General features: G+C 35.9%; 2 protein-coding genes across 12 annotated transcripts; one reads left to right on the forward strand and one right to left on the reverse strand.

Annotated features, from left to right (window-relative positions):
* The first annotated feature begins 2,290 nt into the window (after positions 1–2,290).
* Positions 2,291–6,117, forward strand: cUnh19orf44 (chromosome Un C19orf44 homolog). The gene is made up of 8 exons (XM_079425212.1): positions 2,291–2,584; positions 3,245–3,859; positions 3,943–4,183; positions 4,304–4,380; positions 4,464–4,878; positions 5,285–5,374; positions 5,535–5,701; positions 5,846–6,117. The coding sequence occupies exons 1-8, from the start codon at positions 2,477–2,479 to the stop codon at positions 5,933–5,935; spliced, it is 1,803 nt and encodes a 600-aa protein (XP_079281338.1). The 5' UTR covers positions 2,291–2,476; the 3' UTR covers positions 5,936–6,117.
* Positions 6,111–24,448, reverse strand: cherp (calcium homeostasis endoplasmic reticulum protein). 11 transcript variants are annotated; one of them, XM_079425197.1, is made up of 20 exons: positions 24,226–24,448; positions 23,632–23,805; positions 23,263–23,298; positions 18,371–18,537; positions 17,171–17,308; positions 14,782–14,933; positions 13,317–13,428; positions 13,128–13,217; positions 12,830–13,043; positions 12,249–12,326; positions 11,691–11,851; positions 10,431–10,872; positions 9,023–9,264; positions 8,803–8,936; positions 8,621–8,707; positions 7,837–7,983; positions 7,633–7,743; positions 6,827–6,921; positions 6,564–6,749; positions 6,111–6,366 (listed from the first exon to the last, which is right to left on the reverse strand). In XM_079425197.1, exons 1-20 carry the CDS (start codon positions 24,248–24,250, stop codon positions 6,329–6,331), a joined length of 2,829 nt encoding a protein of 942 aa, XP_079281323.1. In that variant the 5' UTR covers positions 24,251–24,448; the 3' UTR covers positions 6,111–6,328. The 11 variants fall into 11 exon arrangements, with proteins under 11 accessions (XP_079281323.1, XP_079281321.1, XP_079281322.1 ...); XM_079425195.1 differs by having other exon boundaries at positions 7,633–7,749; XM_079425196.1 differs by having other exon boundaries at positions 11,691–11,854.
* Positions 24,449–24,834: the final 386 nt, after the last annotated feature.

Below are 24,834 nucleotides of genomic sequence, written 5' to 3' on the forward strand. Positions count from 1 at the left end.
TGTAACAGACCGTGCGGGATCATATGTGGAATCTTGTGGATCAGTGACTGCAGAGGAAGCATCCTCGATTTGCATATCCTCCTCCAATTCAACACGGGGTATTTTGGCTGGCCTTGCAGCCTTCACTGGTGTTGATGTAAATGGTTGTATTGTGGGCCATGACATTGCGGTAGTTGTGGTGTCTACCGCCACACTTTGAGATGATACTGTCACCTGCACGCCTAATAGTAAAAAAAAAAAAAATAGAATTAGTAAGGGAAATAATGGTAACCCAAACAAGATTTCAATAACTGGGCAAAAGCCATATTCTCTGTCCATCAGCGCAGACGAATCCTGATGATTAGTCTTTCGCTAAACTAGCTTTCAATTATTAATAGTACGCAATTAATCTGTCCTTATAACGCAGCACAAACGCACTTAAAGATAAGTAACATTACCTTTGCTTCGAAGGTGGGACCCCATTGTTTTCAAAGACAGCCGTGTTGCATTAGACAAAAACAATAGGACCATCTGTCTGGCAACCTACATCATTTGTACGCAGGAGCTGTAATATACTCTGAAATACCAGCGTGCAAAACAATCATACTTCAGTTCTCAAACATAAAATATTTTAACAAATTAAGTACATGCCTTCTCAAATGACAATCGTTTCAACTTATAGTAGAGAAGGTCACGTTAGGAGCGAGTGAGGTATCTGTAAGCAAAGCAACCTAGTTACCTCCTGAGGTGTGTGTTGTTGATGAAATACAGGCTACATTATAAGTCTACCCGACAAAATGGATTGACATAGATGTATTCAGGCAAGAATTATTATTAACCTCAGCGTACGTCCTGCTAAAAAAACAACAATAGAAGCCCAATAGAAACCATCACAGAAATTCCAATGGTTTCCATTAAAATACCATTATAAACCATTATCTTTTTCAAGTAAAACCATTACAAAATTCATTTTTGAAGTGTGTTTTGGGCATTTTTCCAATAGGATTTAACATCTCACCAATAGAATCCATCACATACCAGTAGACACCATTATAGTTTCCATTAAAACCAATACAATTCCCATTATAACCATTAAATCCATTACATTTTCTATTGTGTTTTAGGCAGGGCTCTATTGTTTTGTTTTTTTAAAATAATCTGCCAGTGGGGTAAGAAAAATAATCTTGTTTTCTGTTTGACATAAGATTATTTTTCTTACCCCACTGGCAGTTTATTTTGAAAACTCACTTAATTTTGACTATTTTTTTTCTGAAAACAAGACAATTATATTTACTTTATATTTATATTTATTGACAGCTCTTTTCTGTGGGAATGGTATGCAAAGTGCTCACAACCCCTGAACAGCCTGGAACAAAACATTTATATCCATGATCTGCCATTTTCAATATTGTTCTCGCTTGTTTCTACTAGGAGTGGGCATATCGAGCCTTATATCTATAGTATCGATACTAGCCTGATAAGATCGATACTTTAGATCATTTTCTTTCTCCTATACACTTAATAACATTATAATACATGCAACAAAGTGTACATTGTTGCCTCTCCCCTGCTACGCTGTCATTGGTTGTCATGCCATCACGTGACTCAGCTGGAGTTTAACTTTGTTAAATGATTTCTTAATGCATTAAGACCTTTAAATTTTCATTATAACGGTTTTCTATTGGAGTAAAATGCTTAAAGTAATTTAGCATGTTTGCATATATGTTGCAAGCAGCTGAGCCCAGAATATATATTTTATTAACAAGCTGTATACCGAATTTAGTCTTTATTTATTTATTTGGTCTTTATCACTGTCTTCCTCATTAATTGCACCATATTAAATGTTTTTATATTGCAATTAGAGAAAATTAAATTCAGTGTGTTGCATTCATGTTCTGGGTGCATATATACTAGGCCTATATATTTTTATAAACTATACCAAATTAGGCCTTTTCATATCAGTTTTTTTTATTGCAATAATAACAAATAATACTGTATGTATAAAACAAACAGGAAATACAGTACGTACATAACATACTAAAATCATTTAAATAATAAACGAGTTATGGTTTAATAGTTTTTTTTAATATAAATGTCTTCATTCAATAAACATTAGAGGCAGATACAATACCATTATTAATCAAATACAAGTAATAATTAAATATAAATAAATCCAAGGATTTTTCTCATATTTAAAGGAAATTTTGCGGATGGTTCGTTATATAACTCATTTAAATCGATGCAAAAAATAGTTGTTTAAAATATAAGAATAAAAACAGACGAGTCAAGGAAGTGAAACCAAAATATCGTCATCCGCTTCCGGTGAAGTCGGAACGCTCGCGACGTTGTCATGGTGAACGTTCTCAAAGATTCCGTCGTAAACATGTAAACATAGACTACAACAGTGCGATTTGTTCGGCTTCTGTTAAGACGACGCTTTCCGATGACATTTAGTGTTTATTTGGTTTAGCAAATAGGTGATGTTTACCAAGTCAAGATGTGGAGTCGTGGAGGACCAAGGAGTTCAGTTCTGGACCGGGCGAAGGCTCAGCTCTCTGCACAGAGAAGCTCAAACAAAGGGATAGCAAGGGACAAGAGAGATGGGGTTAGTGTGGGTTACACATCAAATCTTCCTTAATAGACGATTCTGGTGTAATTGCGCACGATTCGTCACGTAATTATTTATTTTCGGCTGAAGTCACCGAGGCCGAGCAGTATATAACACTTAATTATTCTCTTCTTGTGTAGAGTCTATATTCACAAAAGTACATTTTCGAATTGTAACCCTATTTTGAGTCTTTTTTTTTTACAAGAGATGATTAAAATTACACAATTTCAGTCTCGCTTAACAAGAAAACACTTTGTACAGCCTACAAGTTTTCTACAGTATTTGATAAATCACTTTTTAGCATTCTTTATAATACCCTCTTTCTTATGCTTCTATTTAGCTTCTTTTTTCCTTGACTTTTGTTTTTTCTTAATTATTGTGTTGTAATTTTGTTGTACCATAGTGTAAACTGAATGATCAAATAAAACATAAAAAGAGCTAATCAGCTAATTAAGTCATTGTTTTAGTGTACTGCTATAGGTAATGTGGCCTTTCTAACCTTTTTACAAATATTAAGTATTTTAATGCTGTTTGTAACAAAGGTTAGGCCTATTATAGAATACACTAATTTAGTGCATTACCATTGGGATATGTGTAGATCTTATTTCTAACACCATTCTGTTATTAAATGTGTGTGATGTTTTGCAATCTACCCAGGAAAACCCTGGAAAATACATGTCACCGTCTAAGCAGATACAATTCCAGGACCTGAATGACGTCTTATCGCCATCAGAGAGTGAAAACCAAGATCCTGTGAAAACAACAACATTGGAGAGTTTCGGCATGGGTGGCGGCAGCCGATTTCTGAAGAAGACTTCCAAAGATGCCACTGGTGATAGATTGTCATCTGCTCCTACAGGACGTCCTGCTGGAATGGATGAATTTAAGTTCATACCTCAACACCGTTCACAAAGTGCGGCTTTGAGTAGACTAGCGCTCATCGAGAACCGCATCAGAAACCAGAAAAGCAAAAACGACGGCCCCAGTATACATTCAAACTTTTCCAAACCACAAGAGACGCGTTTATCTGTCGAGTCCAGCAGCGATCTGAGCATGACCGGGAGTCGCTTTCTAAAGAAGAGGACCGTGTCGGCACCTCAAGAGCAGAAGGTTCCTGAGAGAACGTCTGGTCTGAATGAACGTAAAGAAAGGAGAAACAGTTTAGACAGCGATGAACAGGACATGCGAATACTTCTAGGGGATTCTTTTAGCTTATCAGAAGGTTCCTTGCAAAATGCAGTGAGGCAGAAGAGTCCTCAACCTGTTAAAAAGGTATTAGAAGAGTTAAGAGTTGGTTGACCAGTTTACTCACCTTAAGGTCTTTCTAAATCCGTTTGACTTTTTTTTTCTTCCAGTTATACAAGAGTAGCAGTGAAAAGTCCACCGTACCTTCACCTGAAGGACACAAAGGTTTGAACCATCAAAGTCTTTCCCCTCCCCCCAACAGGCCTGAGTCAAGTATGGTCCAGTTTACTGAACATTCAGTGTCCTCTGAAACGGATCACAGTGAGATCCGGTCTTTGGACGATCTTTTTCCTGTTGCTGCAGCACTTGATTCTGATGATACTCTGAGCGAAAGGAGTGCAGCCTCGGATGGTAAAACACCTGTGGATACAAAATCTAGCAATCATTTGAAACGGTTCTTAACTATTGTTAAATAGAATTGTTCACCCAAATGTTTTAAATACATTTTTCTCTTTTGATGATTTCCCACAGATTTCAAACTGAACGTAATGACACTGGATGATCTTGCCCCTATACCTTTTGAAGCAGCTGAAATATCACAAGAAAAGGTGCGTTAAAATGTAATTCCTGAACATAATTTACAAAAGTTTTTTGTTTTGTTTTTTAATGGAAAAACGTTGTTTTTACTCAGAAAGAAACACAAGCCAGAACAAAAGATAGTAACAAGAAGTCATCCAACAACATCTCAAAAGTTGCTTCACCAACCACACCAGAAGATGCCTCTGCTGCCTATGAGAGCGATTTTGAGAGTGAGATTCCATCTGAGATGCCACAGAGTGCCAGTGAAATCTCCGAAAGTATCACAGATAAAGACAAAGATGCCTCACTGGTCAGCGAGGCCCAGCACTTCACATATAAGTCCCAGGATGGTGACGACGATGACCATAATTTATCACAATCATCGTCATCCCGTCACTACTCGGACTCTTCCTCGAGGTCTAGCTCGTCCAATGCAACAGTCACACATGGCCCCAGTCCTGACCGTCATGTAAAGGAAGTTGCGGTACAGACTCAGACAGATGGACTAACTTACACATGGTCTTCTGGTAGGTTTAAATAATCTGATTCTTCAGTCCAGCCAGACTACATTTTCTTTGTGGCGTACCTCAGGGTTATAGTTTAAGACCACTTTCATTATTGTTCTGAAAGAAAGGTATTTGGGCGAATCTCACAAAAACAATCAAGAACAAAGACATAATTCTAACTGCATTTGTTTGGGGCATCCCTCTGGGATATGGTTTAGGACCACTTTCGTTCTTTTTCTGCAAAAAAATTTATTTGGGTCAAGAACACATCTAAGTCCTTTTCATTTATACAACATTTTTTCTATATGTATTGACACAAATGTCATGGAATGTAATTATTTTGCTCCAAATTTCCATTACCGTAATGAAAAAAACTTGGAAAGATGGTTTTGTGAGATCCACTCATTTATATTGGGAATTTTTTCAGGCATGGCTGCTGTTGGTCCGTCAGTGGGCATGGCGTATGTGGACCCCACACCAATAGCCAGTCATACAGTCAGCGCTGAAGCCATTGAGAGTGAGTATACAATATGAACTACACGATTTTCGTATGAATGACCCTGAACCTAGAAAACATATACACATCTTAAGCGGTTATTATAAAGAATCAGAACATTTCAGTCACTGAGAAAATTATTTTACTACTTGAACCAGCTCATTATTTTCCATGCTAACAGGCTTGACCGCATACAGTCCTGCCGTTTTTGCACTGAACGACATGTTGCGGCAGCAGTTGGACCTTACTAGATCATTCATCGACTCCACCAGACGTCACTACACATCAGTGATTGAGTCACTGGGACCTGCGGATTACAAATACACCACACTAGAGGATACTAAAGAGGTAAAAATTTGACGAGGGACAAAGATGAGGCTGTGAGGCTTAAACATTTTTATAAGTTGTATCTATATATATATATTCTTATTTATATAGTATTTATTTTAAATTATCTTCAGTGTTTGCTAACAGGATTTTTTTTTGTTCTAGTTTATTCGCGCTCACAGGCCACCCAAACTGAGTATTGAAGATGCTTTAGAGGAAGTTCTACAGGAAATGAGAGACTATCATTACAGTTGAATAAACAGATGATCAATGTTTTGGATGCATCATCCATAGATTATAAACAGCCAAACCTTTTCAATCAGTGTTCATGCAATAACGTGCCTAATTAAACCAACATTTTCCAGTATCTGTTCATTGTGTTTCACTTCAATCATTCATGCATAAATGAAACGTTTATATAAGCACTGTGCCGTTTTTAAAATGTCTTTATTTTGCTTGTACAGAGTCTCATATTAATCAAAGGAAGCGCTTGCAATGACACTTCTGAGTTACAATATGATGCTGTGATGCATTTTACGACAAAAAGGAACCAAGGGCAAGATAAAACGTCCAAACGGATGTGAAAACAGCTTTGACATCTACAGTAAAAACAACAACAAAAAAAAAAAGACCACATGTGATGGGTGATCACTCTGTGCTGGAGGGCTCCTGGGGGTCTCTGCTTACTGAGGATGAACAAAGATAAAACGCATTCATATTTGGTTACAATCAATAGTAAGTTCAATACTTAGGGTTAATAGTTTGAATAAACACCTAACCCTAAGTATTTTTATCAATTTTATGTTTAAATGTTTTTTTAATGTTTCGCTTGGAAAACAGGCTTTTGCTAACATTAAGGTCTCTATTTCAAAAACATGAATACCTTTTTCTCGTGCTTTCATCCTTGCGACAAAGTTGTAGCTTTTGTTTCGCCTGTAGTTCACGTATGGGTCATCCAGCTGGACTCCCACTCCTTTATACTGGTCCCACTTGTCCCGGATGTCTCCTCCTTTGATAGGGTCTTGAATGCCCTGTTCTTTAACACCAAGACCTCCTGATCCGCTCCAGCCTGCAGGATGAACATGAAGAGAATTATTGCTGGATCAACGGGGAGATCGGTTCATGTGGTGTTCATTGATCACTTACCCATCTTCATGAGCATCTGATGGCCCTTGTTTTCTTCGCCCAGCCTGAGGTCGGGTGGTAACGCAGCAGGGCCTGAACCCAAACCAGATGTGGAGCTGCAGAGAGGCCGTATTTCATGTCAACATCATGCTAAATCACAATTTGGATTTGATCAATTTTGTGATGCCACCGATTATAATTATTTATCATGCAACGCAACAAGAAATTTTACTTTAATCACAAAACTTGACATATGAAGGTCAAAGTAAATGTGGGGGGGGGGGGGAAATCAATCAAATTAAAGACACTGCAATCTGAATGGGATACTTTTTTTCCATCATGCAAATTATAAAGGTCAAAATAAATGTGGAGAAAATTTGTAACTAAAAATACGGAAAGAAAGAGAAAAAGAAAGAAACTTTTTGTAATGTTCGTCAGATGGGATTAGATTTAGCCCCTAATGATTAAAAAGAATTTAGGTAATTTGCTACATAATTTTTACTGATTTCAATATTTTTATTTGAAATTTCACTAAATAAAAATGTTGCAATATCACCTTTTGTATTAGTCATTTTACAAATAATTAAAAACAATGAAATAGTTAATTAATTTAATTCAATAAATGGATTAATTTATTTAATTGTATTATTTTTTTAATTACACAAATACATAAAAATTACATACATTTAAGAATAAAAATAAATGAAATCCTGATAGTAATAACCACACCAAATAAACCCTTGTTAAAATGCAGATACAGATTTCAAAGCAAAAATCTGCTTTTTAAATGCGAACTGGATTTGGGTAACAAAAGTAGATCGACTTACGGTGGTGTAGGACTGCGTGATTTTGCAGCGTGACGGCGCTTGTCTGGAGATTGTGACTTGGAGCGAGATCTGGAGCGGGAGCGACTTCGGGACCTGGATCTGGAGTGACTCCTGCTCCTACGGCAGACAGTCAAAAATGTGTTCCAACAAATTCGTGTGGCTGGAAAAAATGGTATAAATAAGCAGATTTTTTTTAAGAAATACCTGGAGCGAGATCTGGAGTAGGAGCGAGAACGAGAGCGAGATCTGGATCGGGATCTGGAGCGAGAGGATTTGGAAGACCTGGAGCTGGAGCGTGATGTGGATCGTCCTCGACTGTGCGACCGACTGCGCGAAGGACTCCCTCGGGTGCTGCCAAAAAAATATCACGTGAAATATTACAGAGGAAACAATGGGAATGACTTTTGTTTGGTCGCATCTGAATTCAAGTGTTATTTTAGTATTAGAAGTATACTGTAATAGTATTTATTAATATTTTAATTTTAGTCCAAATTTGACTAATATTGTATTTTTCCATTTTCATTAGGCTTTTTATATTTATTTTATATTTTTTAACAAATTTTAGTTTTGATATTTTATATAAAGTTTTTTTATTTCCTTGTTTATTAATCATTTATTGTTGTATTTATATTTAGTTTTTATTTTATTTATAAATTATACTATTATAGCATTCACTAATATTTTAAATTAGTTTTAATTTTCCCATTTTCATTTTAGTTCTATTAATTTTGTTGTGTTCTTCTTTTTTTGTGAGTTTTCCTTGTTTGTTGTTCCAGTAAGTTTTTTTATTTTTATATAAATATTTATTTTTATTTCAGTTTTAGTCTTAATTTCAGCATTTCAACTTAAGTCAGTTGCAAAGGCAACACTGGTAATTGTAACTTAGTTTCAGTTTTTTTATCTAATATTTACATTATTTTATATTTTAACTAATGAAAAGGTTTTAGTTTTTGTTAGAATACATTGCAATAGTTCATTTATTCCCCACCTGTTGCGTTTGTCCTGTTCCTTTTTCCGCCTCGCTCTCATTTTGGCCCGGAAGAACTCATACAGACCGTTCTGTTCCCAACCCTCACTGGAAAAATTATTGTTTTTAGTCATTACAACTGAAGTATTAAATAAAAACAACCAACAAAACTACAAACCCAGAGCAGTCACACTGGTGTTCACCTGTTTCTGGGTCTGTCGTGGGACGGCGGGCTGTAAAACGCTTCCACCGCAGCCAGCAGACGGTCACTGGGAGGCATTGGAGGCGGCAGACGGATGTCTTTGGGGTCCAGAGGCTTGTAATCATGATCTTCAAGCTATTGTTAAAAATAAAGTTTAATGTCACATTTAAGACGAGAAAACAAGCATCTACTTTCCCAGCCGACGTCGACTGTGAAATTACCTTCACAAGTGGTGCCATGAGTCCGGCGGGAAGGTCGAAGTAGGGCACGTTGGGCACCAGGCTGGGGTCATCCTGACTGACGTGAGACGGGGTCTGCCGGCGCATTTGGGGCGCTTGACCGTTAAAGCCGTGAGGCGGCGGTCCGAATTCAGGGTGCTGGTTCCCCCCCCACGGAGGAGGATCAGAAATCCCGGGAGGAGGAATCCTCTGGTTTGGGTGGTGATGAGGAGGCGGACCGATCTCTGGTGAGAAGAACAATATGCATGAGAAAGCAAGCAGTAACCTGGGAATTTAAGTCCTACTTATGCCTAATCTAAAATTTCAGCATGCTAGTCAAAATTGTTCAATATAAAGTTTATCTGCAATAAATTATCAATTTATTTCTGTTTACCATTTTATTATATTTATTTTTAGTATTTTTTTAAACATTCAAAAATGTCTTACACAAAATTAGAATTTTTAATAGAATTAATAACATGCGCAATAAAATCAGAAAACAATTTGCCTAATTTAGGCAGACTTTTTGGAGCAAAACAACAACCGTCTCTTAAGTATTCAATTATTATACTGCGATGTGTCTAACGGCTTCTTATTTTGGAAAAAAGGGTATATAAAATATTACACTGCAATACGTCTCTTTTTATAGGTGATTTGTTTTATAATTCAAGAAATTTAAGACCACAGAACAATAATAATTACTGTTATTAATATTCAAAATAGTATTTGAATATTTAAATTGTAAAAGTTATACAGCAATAAAGAAATATATTTCTATTAAAATAATATTGTAAAAAATATCTACTGTAAAATATAAATGAGCATTTTTGGTCACATCTGAATTTAAATTTTACTTAAAAATTAGTACTATGCTATAATAGTATTTTAAATGTATTATTTATATTACTTTAAAATATTTATATTAATATTGAGGTTTTACATTTTATTTAAATTTTAGTTTAGGCCTTACTAATTTCATTGTTTTATATTATGTTTTTTACGTATTTTATTTTAGTACTAGTAGTTTTTGTATAGTATTATAGTATTTATAAGTTTCCCTATCAAAAGGTAACTCCCGTAAAATAATTTAAAAATTAAATTATTTTACAATAAATATTAATTAAATAAAATAACTAAGAAGAATATTTCATTATATAATAGAATATAATATTATAGAATAAGAATATTTAATTATCATAATAATTAACTTAATTTTTCAGAACAAAGCAAAATTACACTATTGCAATCTTAATTACTTTCAAACATAAAACCTCGTATTTATGCAATTCAGGATGGAAATGGAAATTTGTATAAGCAAAAAAAAAAAAAACAAGTACTTGTGTAAATTTTTCATGAATCAGAATCATTTTTAAATCTAGTAGTTTTCCGAATAGAAAAGCCGAGGTCTCACCTCCAGGGAAGTCTCCCTGCGGGTAGTCGAATCGGTGTGGCGGATACGGCGGCCGTTCGAAGTGATGCCGCGGAGGAAACTCGTCCTGCATGAAACGCGGCGGGAAGCGTCCGAAGTTGTGTGGTGGCGGCGGCGGCTGGTTGAACGGTGGCGGCTGCTGGTGGGGAGGGAAGGGCCCACGGAAATGTGGCGGACGCTGCATGCGGAAGGGAGGCTCTCTCTGGCCCCACGGCGGTGGCTGATCCGGCTGGCTGCTCCACGGCGGCTGGTCGAACTGACCGCTCCAGGACGGCGGCGGCGGCTCGTTCTGGCTGCTCCAGGGGCCTGCGGGGCCCCCGTCCCGAGGGCCGCTCCAGTTGGGGTCCCGCTGCTCGTTCCACATGCCCTCGTGGCTGTTCCAGGGTGGGCAGGGGGGCGGGACTTGAGTCGGGTCGAATGGCGGCTGGAGGTGGAAACATTAGTATCAGTGCTGGACTGAATATTTAAATAAGTAAAATGAAATAAAAAATTTAAGATGGTCACAGACAAATTTTTAATCTGCAAACAATGCAAAAAAAAAAGTGTCAAATCTAAAAGACAAAATTTTCTTCATTTATTTTTTTTTTAAGAAAAAAAATTACACTGCAATATTTGTGTCTATTTGATTTTCATTCGGAAAATAAATTGTAATCAGTTACTGATTTCAAATTACATTACGAAAATTGTAATTAGTAACAATCTATTAAACTACATTTTTAATTACTTTTACTTGACCTTATTCTACTGAACTAATTAATTTATCATATTGATTTGAATAGGATAATATTCTTCTATATTGGTATAAAAATACCAAGAGAAAGAAAATGCATTTTATCAACAATGAAGTGTATTTAACATTATAGTGGGTTTGTGAAGAAACTACAGAGGGTTTATAAGCTGTTTAACTTAATTAAATTGTAAAAATGCAAATATAACTATTTCTAAATAATACAAATATTTCTAAAATTATTAAAAGTGGTTATTTTTAGAATTAATTTTTTTTTTTATTATTATTTTGAATAATTATTACTGCCATTACATGATTCAAATGTAATCAATAAAATAGTATTGGTAATCTGATTATTAGCATTTTAAAACATAGTATATTCTAATTACAAATGCCTAATATTTGGAATCTGATTAAGTAATCCAGATTACATATAATCAGTTAGCGAATTAGTATTAAAACACAGCTACAAATAATGTAAGAACTGTAAGGTTTTAAAGTGTTTTTTGACTCACGGGTTGTTGCGGGTTCCACGCCGGCATGTTGTGCTGTGGATCGAACCAACCCTGTTTAGAGGAGGGAATGTCGGACGACGCTGCCGGGTTCGAGTCTGATGGTCGGCTCTGAGCGCCTTCGTAATCGCCGGGTGGAGGACCGGCCAATGGAGGCTTCAGGTCTGCTGATGACATTAAGAAAAAAAACACACATCAAGATATCATATAATCACAAATCACATATCAGCAAGAATAACATCAAACTGAGTCAAAAAGACGATGTGTGCTTTGTCTATTTATGTGAAGCAGCACTGTAATCATAACAAATTGCCTTACAAGGATTAATAAAGCTCTTAACTCAAAAGTATATCAAGCCAAGAAACCAAAGTAATAAGCAAACTAGAGAAAAACACAATTTAAAACTGACATATGCAAGTTGTTGTTGTTTTTTTAAGAAGTCTCTTCAGCTCACCAAGGCTGCATTTATTTGATCAAAAATACAGTAAAATTATGAAATATTACCATTTAAAACAACAGTGTTCTGTGTAAATACATCCAATTTATTACTGTAATTCAAACCTGAAATTTCAGCATCTTTACTCCAGTCTTCAGTGTCACATGATCCTTCAGTAATCAGTCTAATATGCTGATTTGCTGCTAAAGAAACATTTCTGATTATTATCAATGTTGAAAACAGTTGTGCTGCCCAATATTTTATTGGAAACAGTGACCCATTGTTTTTCACGCTTCTTTGATGACCATAAAAAACAGCATTTATTTACATCTTTTGTAACATTATAAATATCTTGACTGTCACTTTTGATCAATTTAATGCATCCTTGCTGAGAAAAAGCATTAATTACTTTCTGACTGCAAACGTTTGAACGGCAGTGTGTTTCATAAACAACTCTGTCTGTATATGATCTGAAAGTTTTTTTTTCCCCCAGGTTGACCTAAAGCTTATTTCAGATAGTTTGCAAAGGAAATGTATTTGATTTTCATTTAGTTTAAGATGAAGAACTAAAATTACTACAACTAAAATTAAATTAAAAACTAAACATATTTAATATAAAAATTATAATATTTTAAAAACACATTATGAAAATATTAAATCATAAATAAAAAATAGTTATTAAAAATATATATTATAATGTTTTTACCAGGCTGAGAGGTCAAGGGCGCTTGAGTCCTCACGTCGACGTCTGCAGGCGTCAGCTGAACGACGGCGGCCGCGGCTGCTGCTACCGCTGCTGTCTGCTGCTGCTTCAGATTGCTCACGAACTCCTCGTGTTGTGTCTTCAGCGCCTGGATCTGCTGCTGGAAGGCCATCTGGACGGGCTGCACCACCGGCGCGTACTCCGTGATGAGCGACGCCTACACCAGACACAACAGAGACGTGATGAGAAACACATCCTCCATATTTAACCAGAAAACAAGCACTGACAGCACGAGCTGCACCTGATACTGTCCCAGACCCAGAGCCGGACTCTGAAGCTGCTGAATGGTGACGTCGTCAAAGTAGCCGTTCTTCTCCCAGAGCAGCAGCAGCTGAAAACATGAAGAGCAACAACTCAGTTCTCTGCTACGAGTCAAACTGACACCATATTGAAGCTGCAAATGGGAAGAAATGAGGATGGATGATCTTACGCGGGTGATTTTCTGCTGCTTGTCTTCCTCTACTTCTAGGAAGCTGGTGCAGTAAATGGGAACCACGACCTTCTGGAGAGCCGCCAAAAGATCCCTCTGATTTTTCCTCTGGCTGTGGAGAAAAATCAAAGGTTTGCTCAATAATACGCCATAAAAATAAAAACACTTGGAGTTGAACAACTCTATTTCTAATTCCAATAGTTTGGAGCTTATAATTTAGGTAACACTTTACAATAAGGTTCATTAACATTAGTAAACATGAACTAAGAATGAACAATACTTCTATTGTTCTAATGTTAATATATATTATAATAGTTAATGCACAGTGAACTAACATGAATAATGAACAACTATATTTTCATTAACTAACATTAACAAAGATTAATACATAGTGTAATAAATGCATTGTTCATTCACGTTAGTTAATACATTAACTAATGTTAACAAATGACAAATTATTGTAAAATGTTACCAAACTCTACAATTAATCAAATTGTTGTTAAATTTTTGTTATCATAAATAAATACTAAATAATTAAATTACTGACCAGAGATGTTCTCATTAACGAAAACTATTAAATAGTTTTATGTTAATTGAAAATTTATTATAGAAATGTATTAATTTATATAAATGTATTAATTTATTCAAACTTTGTATTAAAATGTATTCATTCATAAAAACTATTAAAACAAATTTATATATATATATATATATATATATATATATATATATATATATATATATATATATATATATATATATATATATATATATATATATGTTTGTTTCCAAAGCCATATTTGTTCATTTAGTTCTAGTAACATTACATCAACTAAAATTGAAATAAATAACAACAACTAAATAGACATATTAAAATAACACAACCGCATTAAACTAAAATTAATATTAAAACAGAAAATATAAAATTATATGACAATCTGAGAACTTGCAAAGATAAAATGAAGTGAAAACAGGTCACATTATTTTATTTGCTGTGTTATTTCAATCTATTAATAAGTTCTTCTTGAGTTAAATTAAACTTAAACCCCTTAAAATAACCCCTAATTATTAACGCAAATCAAAACTAATAATAAAAAAGTAGTTTAAATAAGTTAAAAAAATTAAAAACTGTATTTAATATAACAATTGTATTTCAACATTTAAAATATTGTAGCTTTTTTTTTAAAATATAAGAAATATATTTTTATATTTTATAAAAAAAATTATAAATTCTTTATAATATATTGTACATTTTAAAATAGTTACATATTAAAGCTAAGAAAAATACACACACAAAAAAACTTTTTTATTTTTATTAATTAATTTTAATTAATTTTATTAATTTGATTAAAATATAAAAACTAATTCAAAAATATTAAAGTTATAATACTACCATCACATATTAACAATACTAAAATCAAAACTAAATCATTGTAACAGTTCTGATGAAAGCTCTGCGTCTCACCAGTGATGCAGGACGTCGTTGGTCAGATAGATTAGATGCAAGCGAAGCTCGAAATGCACCCCGTCCGCAATGATGCGGTTTCTGAGATGCGACGTCATCAGCTCGCAGTGCGCCGGGGTCTTAGCGTTACTGAACATCCAGTTCTTTCCAGCCTGAGAGCCAGAAATAACCAAAAAATTATTTATAATATATATTATATATTGTGGTTTTGCTGTTTTGTACATTGCCTATTTGGATATTCTTCTTTTATTATCTGTGTCCTGTCCTGTTGGCTGTCTCTCTGTTGCACTGTGGGGCTTCGGTCACTAAAACAAATTCCTCGTATGTGTAAACATACTTGGCCAATAAATCTGATTCTGATTCTGAAAAATTACTAATCTGAGACGTATCAAAAGGAGCAGTTGTGAGCGAAGCAGGTTTCAGGCTCGTACCGTTTAATCTCGTACTGTATCACAGTGGTGTGCGCATGTTTGGCCATTTGTTGTGATAAACAAGAAAGTGTGTTCAAGCGCCAGCAGAAGGTAATGTAAAAAAAATACACTTTGAGCGAAGCAGTCAATCAGTGGAAGTTAAAAGCAGCTCGTAAAGGACACCGGCAAGGGACATAAGTATCGCTTTTTATTTATCCTCTTTCCTAATACTTGTTTCACTTCTGTTTTAGATTTTGTGACCAATTCTTAATATGTGTTTCCAGATTATTAAATTAAAGAGCATGCGAGAGTTAGGTGAATTGTTAAAACATTTTCCTCCCTCCTTTGTCCTCCTCCTCCCCCTCCTTCATCGACTTTGGCACATCCATTAATAAAAATACAAACCTCACAGCACAATTCTCCATACCACAAACTGTCAAATACATCTTACCAACAAATATACACTCGTTCACATCCCTCTCTCCTCTCTCTGAGGCAGAAGTCTCTAAGCTCATCATTTCCAGTCATCCTACTACTTGTCCACTTGATCCTATTCCATGTCATTTCCTTCAAACCATTTCTCCTGAAGTTGTACCTGCACTCACTCACATCGTTAACACATCCCTTCACACTGGAGTTTTTCCCTCAGCATTTAAACAGGCTCATATAACCCCACTTCTTAAGAAACCCACTCTTAACCCAACTCTTTTATGGAACTACAGACTGGTTTCTCTTCTTCCTTTCATTGCAAAATTACTTGAACGAGTTGTGTTCAACCAAGTCTCTGCCTTTCTCACACAGAACAACCTCCTGGACAGCAACCAATCTGGCTTCAGAAGTGGACATTCAACCAAAACTGCCTTGCTCTCAGTTGTTGAAGTCCTAAGACTGGCAAGAGCGGCTTCCAAGTCTTCATTACTTACCTTGCTGGCTCTGTCCTCTGCTTTTGACACGGTTAAACAATAGATCCTCCTGTAAACCCTATTGGCAAAGGGCATCTCAGGAACCGCACTCCAGTGGTTTGAGTCTTACCTCTCAGATAGGTCCTTCAAGGTATCTTGGAGAGGTGAGGTGTCCAAGTCACAACATCTAACTACTGGTGTGCCTCAGGGCTCAGTTCTTGGACCACTTCTCTTTTCGGTCTACATGGCATCACTAGGTTCTGTCATTCAGAAACATGGCTTTTCACTGCTATGCTGATGACACTCAACTCTACGTCTCATTCCATCCTGATTATCCGATGATAGCTGCTCACATCTCAGCATGTCTAACAGACATTTCTTGCTGGATGAAGGACAATCACCTTCAACTAAGCCTAGCTAAGACAGAACTGCTTGTGATTTTTAAAAAAACATCGTTTCATCACAATTTCACTAACCAGTTAGGCACATGAACCACAAGTCCTTCAAAAAACAGCCAGAAACCTTGGAGTTGTAATTGATGATGAGCTGAATTTCTCAGACCACATTTCTAAAACCTGCAGATTTGCTTTATACAACATTAGGAAGATCAGTCCCTTTCTTTCGGAACATGCTTCACAACTCCTTGTTCAGGCTCTTGTTCTGTCCAGACTTGACTATTGCAATGCTGTCTAGGCAGGTCTTCCAGCCAGTTCTATCAAACCTATATAATTAATCCAAAATGCTGCTGCAAGATTAATCTTTAATGAGCCGAGAAGAACGCACGTCACGCCTCTGTATGAACTCATATCCTCTCTATTCTAATTCTGTTCTATCGGTCTTCTTTGTATCTATTAATCTTCTTTGTATCTGACCCTCTAACACTAGCTTTATTTTTTTATTTTATCTACTTGTTTTCTTTAAAAAAAAAAAAAAAAAAAAAACTTTCTACATGTACTAACCGAGGCTAACCGAGACTTGTCATAGCACTTGCGTATTGTTGCTCCTTTGGTGGTTTTGATTGCTTCTATTGTCCTCATTTGGATAAAAGCGTCTGCTAAATAATGTAATGTAATGTACCGATATGGCGTCTTTGGTGCAGGTGTCTATAATGGGCTGCAGCAGGTTGTCGAACTCGTTCATGTCCAGCTGCGTCTCCACCAGCAGCTTTTGCATCTGCTGCTCCATCGCCAGAGAGATGGCGGCCGTCACTTGCTCCTGAAACCCCAAGAACAGAATATATCAATGTTCAAAAGTATATAGGATCAGCAGGACTATTTTGGGGTAAGAAATTATTTTCTCGGCTCTTTGAAGATTTTGCTAAAAGTAAAAAAAAGTGATGTTGCACATTGCTAAAATGTTTAAGCAAGCTCCTAATGTTTTAAAACATTACCATAAATTAATACACTGCTTACATATTTTTTATGCTTTTCTTCAATGTTTTAACAAATTTGCTAGTATGTTTTAGTGTTTCTAGTGTGATTTAACACATTGCTAGCTTGTTGCTAACAGGTTTTAACATATTGCTAGCATGAATTAACATGTTGCTAGAATGATTTAACACATTGTTAGTATGTTTTAGCATGTTGTCCTAGAACAGTCTGGCCTTGCTAGTGATAGACAGCCTAAATACTGAATATAGATTATTTATTGTGCAAAAGTCAATGAAAGTCTATGGAACTTTGCGTAGTTTTGATGGTCTGTTTAACGAACACCCTAAGTCCGATCAGTTAGTAAATAAATAGCAACCCGAATCAGACCAGGTCTGATGCAAATTTGGTGGGGTTTTTTTATACATCATCTGAAACCTGAATAAATAAAGCTTTCCATTGATGTATGGTTTGTTAGGATAGGACAATATTTGGCTGAGATTCAACTATTTGAAAATCTGAAATCTGAGGGTGCAAAAAAAAAAAAAATACATACAAAAATTAAGAGAGAAAATTGCATTGAAAGTTGTCCAAATTAAGTTCTTAGCAATGCATATTACTAATCAAAAATTATGTTTTGATATATTTACAGTAGGAAATTTACTAAATATCTTCATGGAACATGATTTTTACTATCCTAATGATTTTTGACCCATACAATGTATGCCCATGCTACTTATGACTGGTTTTGTGCTCCAGGGGGACATAATTCAAACAGAAATCAGTTATTTTGAGTTGTATTTCACAATATCACTGTATTTTTTGATCGACCCTGGTGCGCAGAACATAAACGGACCATCAAAACTACGCAAAGTCCCATGGGGGGGGGTCAAAACATTTGTGCACACACCTGTCTGAGGCTGAGCAGGTGTTGCTCCTGCTGCTGCAGGTTCCACTGGCTCTGCTGGATCAGCTCCTCCACAGACGGCGTGGTCGGCGGGATCGGAGGCGGCGGAAGCATCGTCACTGGCGCAGGAACATCAGCGACCTCTTTCCCCGGAGGTTTACAGAGCACTGCTAATCACAAGAACACACACACGCAAATCTATAACTCCTACTGTGTGTCCAGACAAACATCTGCCTGCCAGTGTGTCCAGATCTGATGGATGAGGACGAAGAGTCACACTACTGAAGGAAACGTGACTCTCTTTTGAATGGTCGTTCCCAGAGCAAAGCCATTCAGATCAGAAAAACATGCAGGAAATCACTCATGCTGGATTGTTCCCCTCTGATTTTCCATGTCTGAAGAGAATTGCATGAAAAACTCGGGAATACGGAAACATTAAGCTGAGGAAAGCATGGGGATGTGACATACTGAACTGACTGCAAATACAGTGTCCTCCAAAAGTATTGGAACAGTAAAGACAAAATTGCTCAGTTGGCTGAGGAGTCAAGACATTTACAAATATGATTAAAGGATGAATATGAGACAAAACTACAGAATGTCACATTTTATTATTAGGTGATTCAACACACAGATGTTTTACCAGCTAAGAAGTTCAGCACTTTTAGAGTTCATCCCTCTATCTGATGTGAGCATAAGTATTGGAGCAGTTGCCTCACAGGTCTTTCTAAGTGATCAGCTGTGTCCTGTTGCATTAATTCTTCAGATATTAAAAGCAGGGAATGTGTCGCATCAGTTATATCCATTACTTCTGTATTCTGAATCTTGCATTTGATGATGACACACACAAACCAGGATGAAGATGAGGGAGCTGACTTTGAGAGAAAAGCAAGCAATTTGGATGAAAGAATAAAAGGAAGTCAGTTAGAGTTCTAGCAAAAACAAAGGGCATGGAGAAATCAAGAGTTTGGAAACCACCAGCGACACCAGCAACCAACAACGACCTGATCGACTGAGAAAACAACAGTAGTTGATGGCAGACAAATCATAAAAGCTGTGAAAATGAATCCTAAAAGACGTGTCTGTAAAATCACCAACAACTTCCAGAAAGCTGGGGTGATGCTCTGACAATCTACTGTCCTCAGGAGACTTTGACACAGAATTACAGATGCTACACAGCAAGATGCAAACCTCTGACCAGCACCAAAAATAGACAGGCAAGATTAGAGTTTGCAGAAAAGCACAAAGGTGAGCCAGAAGAGTTTGGAAATGTGTTTATGGACCGATGAGACAAAGATGAACCTTTATCTAAGTGATGGGAAAGCAAAAATGTGGAGAAAAAAAGGGAACTGCAATAATCCCAAGCATACAGCCTCATCTGTAAAGCATGGTGGAGGTGGTGTCGTGGCATGGGCATGCATGGCTGTCTCTGGAACAGGCCCTCTCAACTTTACTGATGACTTAATGTATGATGACAGTAGCAGAATGAATTTGGAAGGGTGCAAAACCATCTTGCCTACCAATATTCAAGAAAATGACACCAGATTCATTGGGAAGTGCTTCATATTGCATCAGGACAATGACCCAAAACACCCTGCCAGTTCAGTCAAGGAATTTATAAGGGCAAAGAAATGGAAAGTCTTAGATTGCCAGTCAATCTCCAGATTTAAATCTGATTGAACATGAATTTCAGCAGCTGAAGAGGAGAGTAAAGGCAGAAACTCCCCAAAACAAACAACAATTGGAATTGGCTGCATTAAAGGCTGAGAAAAGTATTTCAAAGATGAGACCAAGAGTCTGGTGATGTCTATGGGTCACAGACTCACTGCTGTGATTGTGTGCAAGGGATCTGCAACTAAATAATAGCTTTTAATCTTTTATATCTGCCTTACGTTCAACTGTCCCAATACTTATGCACATCAATTGAGTGGGATGAACTTTTTCTTTTTAACATGTATGTGTTGAAACGGCTAATAATAAAATGTGACATTCTGTAGTTTTGTCTCATATTCATCTTTTAATCATATTTGCAGATGTCTTGACTCCACAGCCAACAGAGCAATGTTGTCTTTACTGTTCCAATACTTTTGGAGGGCACTGTAACTGAGGGGAAAAGAAGTCAAGTAAAGAACCCAAAGAAACTGCTTGCTTGAGGCTTCCTTAGGTTGAAAGTGAAACTTAAGTTTGAATCAATATTTATACAGAATACTTGCATTTGCAAACAAAAGTAAACCAAAAATAAAATCAAGCCGCACAAGTTTAAATACCATGCATGTAACAAAAAACAGGAAAAGTAATGCGCTTACTTAAAATAAATAATTTAGCTAAGCATACAAATTACAGATTTACTCATCTTCAGACCATCCAAGACGTAGATTAGTTTGTTTCTTCATCAAAACGTATTTGTAGAGATTTAGCAATATCATCACAATGGGTGCCGTCAGAATGAGGATCCAAACAGCTAATAAAAGCATCATAATAATCCACACAATTCCAGTCCATCAATTAACATCTTGAGAAGTGACAAGCTGTGTGTTTGTAAGAAATGAATCCATTATTAAGATGCTTTTAACTTGGATGGAGTCCTTTACCCATAATATTGCTTCCTCCAGTGAAAAAGCCGTCTTATCTAAATTATAAGAAAAATATGCAGAAATATGAGTCCATAATCCATAATAACGCTTCCTCTGCTGAAAAAGTCCATCTCCTGTTGTCGCTCACATCAAAATCCAGCCACATATTTGTGTAGAGCTTGTAAACTGTGCTTGATCTGTGCAGATTTCTCTCCTGATTCTGACGAGATGACTTTTTCCACTGGAGAAATCAACATTATGGATAGAGGACTCTCTATCAAAGTTAACGCATTCATGACGGATGTTTCAAACAAACATGCATCTTTTCACTTCAAAAGAAGTTAATTGATGGACTGGAGTGGTTTGGATTATAGTGATGTTTTTATCAGCTGTTTGGACTCTCATTCTGACGGCACCCATTCACCGCAGAGGATCCATTAGTGAGCAAGTCATGTAATGCTACATTTCTCCAAATCTGATGAAGAAACAAACTCATCTACATCTTGCATGACCTGAAGGTGAGTAAATTTTCAGCTAATTATCATCATTGGGAGAACTAAGGTAAACGTACCCATTGAGCACATTTTGAGATCAGATTATAAAAAGAAAAAATTATTTATTATCCTACTTGATGTATTAACCAATTGATATGTTTGTTACTATATACCTCCTATAATGTCAAGTCAATCAGATCATTGCACGCTGAGATACGAGTCTCCATGTGTTCACTCTGTCTGGCGGCCATTAAGAAAGCTGTCTTAAAACTTTCACCAAAAGAGGAGCTCCTTAAATGTGTGTTTTAGACATTTAACCCTTTATTTTGGGTATGTTTCACTACTTATTGTAAAATTAAGAGATTAATGTTCAGACTTTTGCATATTATATCCTGGAAATGTGGGAAATAATTACATTAGATCCAAAAGATAGTTTTAGCAACATAGCGCAGATGCTACAGAGCACAGTTAGCTGACTAGCTGTATAAGATTGTGTGCTACGCTAACATATTACTTCACAGGCATTACTGGCTTGTACTTGTACATCCATAATATTATAAATTGACAGTTTATTGCTGGTCTGCCGTTGTCTGTAATTTGTAATGATTTCATATTATTTAAAGGTGAGCTTCACTACTATGAAAATCACAGCTTCAATAAGAAAAAGTATAATTTCATAGATATTGTTAATAATAGTTGTTCATATTAAAACATGTATGAACTTAATACATGATCTAGACTATTTATTCTGTCATTTGAATTAATATTACATGAAATTTATTAAAACTTTTTGCAGCTCCAATTAAGCTCAGTGTGCTCTCTTGAAGCTCTTCCAAATTGAACGTCTATATAAATACTTCATAAACAGACTTTAAATATTAACTGATGGTTGTCACTTTAAGTCAAACTTAAAGTCGATTTTCTATGGAATCAGTCGCATCAAATCTGCAGACAGGCTCTGATCTTTGGCAACTAGTATCAACTTTTCCAAACTGTAAACTGGAAGAAAATCATGTAGGGTATTCCAGCCAGAGACTATAGACAAATATTTAAAGAGGTTTCATAATGAGGCTAGTTTCTGTGTTCATCCCCATATTTTATTGGTTTGTTTTATTTGATTTTTGAATGTGTTACTTAGCTGAACGTGGACTAGTAGGCCTATAGATGTTGCAATGTGCTTAGATGACACTTCATTATGAATATATTCATATGAATATCATTATAACTGATCGACTTGAATGCCTTGTTGCTTGATTTTAGTGTTCTGCTTTTTTTGTGATTGACTTTGTACCTTCAAAAAATATATTTTTACAATTATTCTTTAAAAAATGTCCTTAAAATAAACAATTTTTAATAAAACATCATGTGAGCTTAACGGGAACAGGGTACAAAAATGTACCCATCAAGCACAGCCGGACTTTTTGAATTTAATGATGTATATCTTAATTGAAATGCTTTTGTCATTTAAAAATAAAATTTAATATTTTTGTGTGAGATTAATATTTTATAACAGAACTTTTTGTACTGAAACCAATATCTAAAATGTCTCAATGTAGATTTTGGTGAGCGTAATAGGTACGTTTACCCTATTCTATTAACTCTTGGTTCAAAAGCCTGAAAATGAGAGATAGTAACAGCGATGGTTGCAAACACCATCAAAAGTGTTGCACAGCTGGGTTTTGAAAGTTTCAACCAATTATATGCATGTCTGAGAAAATGTAAGCCATAACATAATCTGATAAATGAAATATAAAAAAAGGTTTCAAGCACTAACGATGCAGAAGAACTCCAGGCAAAATGAAAAATTTCTGATCATCGGTCTAATAAATACCTTCCATTTTATATTCATCATCATGAGTGCCAGAATCTATAAAGGAGAGAAGCACACCTTAAAGACGAATACATACACAATACAGCTGGCAAATCTAGCTGTACATTTCCATCACACAAGCCCTGTGCTAATAGCAGGTTATTAGCGTTACCGAAAAATAAATCTAAAAACATTTCTGTTAACTGAAGCTGAAATAATTGAAAATACCTTGAAGAGTCACCAAAATATAGCACCAAGAATAAATAACATTACTAAGAAATAAAACAGAACTAAGCCTTAAATTGAAATAATATCAAATAAACCTAAACAGTAATATTTAAAATAAATTAAAATGACAATAAAAATTCAAACTAAGGCTCATTCACGTACGCTGCTGCTGTTCGATGGCCAGTTTGTATTTGTAGTAGCCGAAATATTCCCCTCCGAACAGGAAGGAGAACTTGGGGTTGTCCTTCTGCTTCTCCATGGTCATCTTCTCAAACTCAGGTCCATTTCGGGCGACAAACTGAGCCAGTTTGTCAATGACATTACGCAGCTCTTGATCTGATGGGAAAAAATCAGAGAGAGAAAAAAACACACAAATTAAATGCACAGCATATTTTTAATATATAACCGTTTACACAGTATTTGTATGAACATAAGGAATAAAATTTTAATATATTTTTTAAATATTTGCCATAAGTGCAAGAAGCTTTCAGCCATTCCCTTTCATATATTTTTGTGATAATATGAAAAATTATATATTTGTACTAGTAATGTTGACATCTAAGTTACTGTAAAAGCTTTATATAAAGAAAGAACACCTCCAAGCGATATAGCAACTTCCCCTGCCATCCCACACACACTAGACACTCAATATAAACCAACCAGCACATAAATGATAGTTTTATATAACAATTGTGTGTTTATTAGCGAGGTTTTGGTGTATAATATCGGTTCAATCACGCGCGCAAGCGCAGTTACCTTCTGGCGGCGTGGAAATATCCATCTTTCTCAGGATTATTCTCTAGTATTAGATCAGGAATTCATGTATATCACATGACGCTGAGGCGAGAAACCAAATAACTCTTTTAAACGGATGCGAACATTATATTTCTACAGGTTTGTTGCGTTTTAGCTCCAGATGAAGCGACGGGAAACTGAATCCTGACTATTTCCGCCGGTGCGTGAGACGCGCGTGCGCACTGGAGACGTGACTTCACAGCGTGGCCTGCCGTCCGGAGGCTTTTACGACATTTGATGGGCTTTGTAAGTTGTTTTTTTTTATTGCAGATTTTAGAACAAAGACCATACAACATACAAGGGCAATAACATTTAAACACACACTATAAAGATAATTAAATAGGAAAAGCAATAAGAAAATCACATGTCAGTAAACAAGCACAAATAAATAAAAAGGCTTCAAAGTAATTTACAAGTAATTGTTATTTCTTGTTTCTTTTAACATATACAGGGATGGGCTTTGTAAGTATTCTGAGGCCCTATTAACATATGCCTAATAAACATCTAACAATGCTATAATTGATATTTTGTGTGTAACCAGGAGGCTCTGGCGTGATCACGGGGGAAAAA

Source organism: Barbus barbus (assembly GCF_936440315.1).
Source record: "Barbus barbus genome assembly, chromosome: 9".
Lineage (NCBI taxonomy): Eukaryota > Metazoa > Chordata > Actinopteri > Cypriniformes > Cyprinidae > Barbus > Barbus barbus.